The sequence below is a fragment of the Dioscorea cayenensis genome, chromosome 15 (genome assembly GCF_009730915.1).
Source record: "Dioscorea cayenensis subsp. rotundata cultivar TDr96_F1 chromosome 15, TDr96_F1_v2_PseudoChromosome.rev07_lg8_w22 25.fasta, whole genome shotgun sequence".
Taxonomy (NCBI): Eukaryota; Viridiplantae; Streptophyta; class Magnoliopsida; order Dioscoreales; family Dioscoreaceae; genus Dioscorea; species Dioscorea cayenensis.
In genome coordinates, this window is record NC_052485.1 from 10495729 (window position 1) to 10498131 (window position 2403).

General features: G+C 36.5%; 1 protein-coding gene across 1 annotated transcript; it reads right to left on the reverse strand.

Moving 5' to 3' along the window:
* Positions 1 to 214: 214 nt before the first annotated feature.
* LOC120277687 lies at positions 215 to 2061 on the reverse strand. The gene is made up of 6 exons (XM_039284541.1): positions 2046 to 2061; positions 1481 to 1998; positions 1319 to 1370; positions 1115 to 1177; positions 781 to 965; positions 215 to 688 (listed from the first exon to the last, which is right to left on the reverse strand). Exons 1-6 carry the CDS (start codon positions 2059 to 2061, stop codon positions 215 to 217), a joined length of 1308 nt encoding a protein of 435 aa, XP_039140475.1.
* Between the last annotated feature and the right edge of the window lie 342 nt (positions 2062 to 2403).

Sequence of the window (2403 nt, forward strand, 5' to 3'; positions counted from 1 at the left end):
ATGTAAATAATGAGATAATAAAATTTTTTATTAAAACAACCACACTTTGAATATATAATTGGGAAAAAGCATACAATAGCTATTTATGCACCTTGAACTAGAACCAATGCCAACATTAGTGCTAGAAATGTGAGGCATGTAGCTAAGACTAAGGGGAGGTAACTGCATTCGAGGAGTTTGCATTTCCTAAAAATATTGTAGAATCATTTCATTGTCAATAGTTGCAAAACCTCCCGTTAATATAGACAAACATAATATCATTCATCCACTCATCTCCCATTTTATTGCGTAAGTCAGTTTTTACAATATTCATCGCCGTAAACACCCTCTCAACACTAACTGTTGCAACTAGTAAAACCAATGCCAACTCGTAAAAGCGATGAATGAGTGGAAAAATAATACGTTTGCTTGTCACAACCATCTTCCTAGCAAAACCTCCTAAGTCCCCAACATTTATAAAATCTGCATCATGCCATACATTATAAATAAAAGTGGGAAGTTGATCCTCAAGCATCATGTGCTCAGTCATTGTGAAATTTTCGAGATAAAGTTCTGCAAGACGAAGTAGCTTGTGGATGTTGTATTTAGAGAATGAGTCCATTGGATCAAAGCATGACTGAAGAAGAGGTAACTTTGTGCTAGTTTTTGGGAAGTGGTTTTGCATTTCTTGTGCAATCAAATCAATGGCCTAACATTGTAACAATGATAAAATTATAACTATTTATAAGAAACTAAATTAATGAGATTTACAAAAACATAATAAATATAAAAAATACTAACCTCATAGAAAATTTCAAGGCAGAAATGGTGAAAATGAGTAATAACTTGCCCTTCCCATCTAAAATGACCATGAATTCTCATATTATCCTCCATATTAGGCACCGGGATAGAGTTTTTTTCCCAAAAGGATCTAACTTCCTCCAAAAATGCCTCCCATCCCGTCTCCCTCAAGTCTTGAAGCGAGCCTTTACAGTTTCAATCAAACGCATTGCTTGAACAATATTTTGATTCTTTTGTTGTAAGGTAAGTGATAACTCATTTGTTATTCCCAACAAACGCCTCATCAAATACATCACAAACACAAATTGTTAATTCTCTATTTTTTCAATCAAACTTCCTGCTATGACTTTATTATCATTAGAAGCACCATCATTATGCACATTTTGGACATCTAACACTAAAGTCCACATTGAGATTAGTCAGAGAATGGCAGTGTAATGCGATCTCCAATGAGTATCACCCGATCTTGCTAAGCTGGATTCTTGATTTTTTTTCTCTACCACTGGCTATCTCTACTTTCTCCAATTGCTCAACCAACCTATCATGGTGATGTTGCCAAAGTTGGTCATTCCTTTTGTATGATGCTTCCACTGCGTTAACAATCATAGTAACATATTGGAAAAAATCACTCACAATTCGATTGCTTTTAGTAACAGCAACAATCATTTATTGGAGCTGATGAGCAAAACAATGGATATACCTTGCGTATGGATTTTCTTTTAGGACAAGTGCCTTCAAACCATTGAATTCTCCTCCGCATATTTGAAGCCCCATCATATCCTTGTCCCCTTAGTCTTGAAAGAGAAAACCCATGTTTGGCAAATAGATAATCAATGGCATTCTTCAATGAAATAGCTGATGTATTTGGAACATGAACCATAGCAAGGAACCACTCTATCACATACCCATTCTTACTCAGATATCGCAGAACAACTCCCGTTTGCTCCTTCACTGACACATCCCGGGCTTCATCAATCATAAGAGAAAAACACTTATCTTCAATATCATCAACAATAGCACATGTAATCTCTATTGCGCAAGCATTTGCTAACTCCTTCTGAATTTTCGGAGAAGTCATTTGATCATTTACAGGAGCGTTTTGATTGACCAGCCTGAAAACATTATCATTCCGTAGGCTATACCACTCGAGCATCTCAAGGAAATTGCCCTTGTTCAATGAGCTCAAGGACTCATCATGTCCATAGAAAGGCAAACTCGCTTCAATAGGAAATGCGTCACATCTAAAACAGTTGTTAAACAAGTACGGTATTCAACCGCCATCTCTTATGAATGTGTAGCCAATTGGTGTGACAAGCTCTGTCTCTGATTTTGGAAACTCTGAAATTGTACTCTTGCGTCATTATGCATATTGTTCACAGCACCAACATACTCTATAATTTTTTCAAATTATTGAACCCTTTTTAATGAATGCATCTTCTCTTATTCGATTTCCCCTAGTTGGTGTGAAAAGGTAACACCAAAAACAAAATGTTGCATCTTTGGTCACACTGTACTCCAACCTAGATATTGTTTAAACCATGCATCCTGAAAACTCCTCCTTTGTTTGTCGTACTCCTTTTGTGGAAAGCTATGGCCAGTTGGTTGACAGGGGCCTCTAGTTAA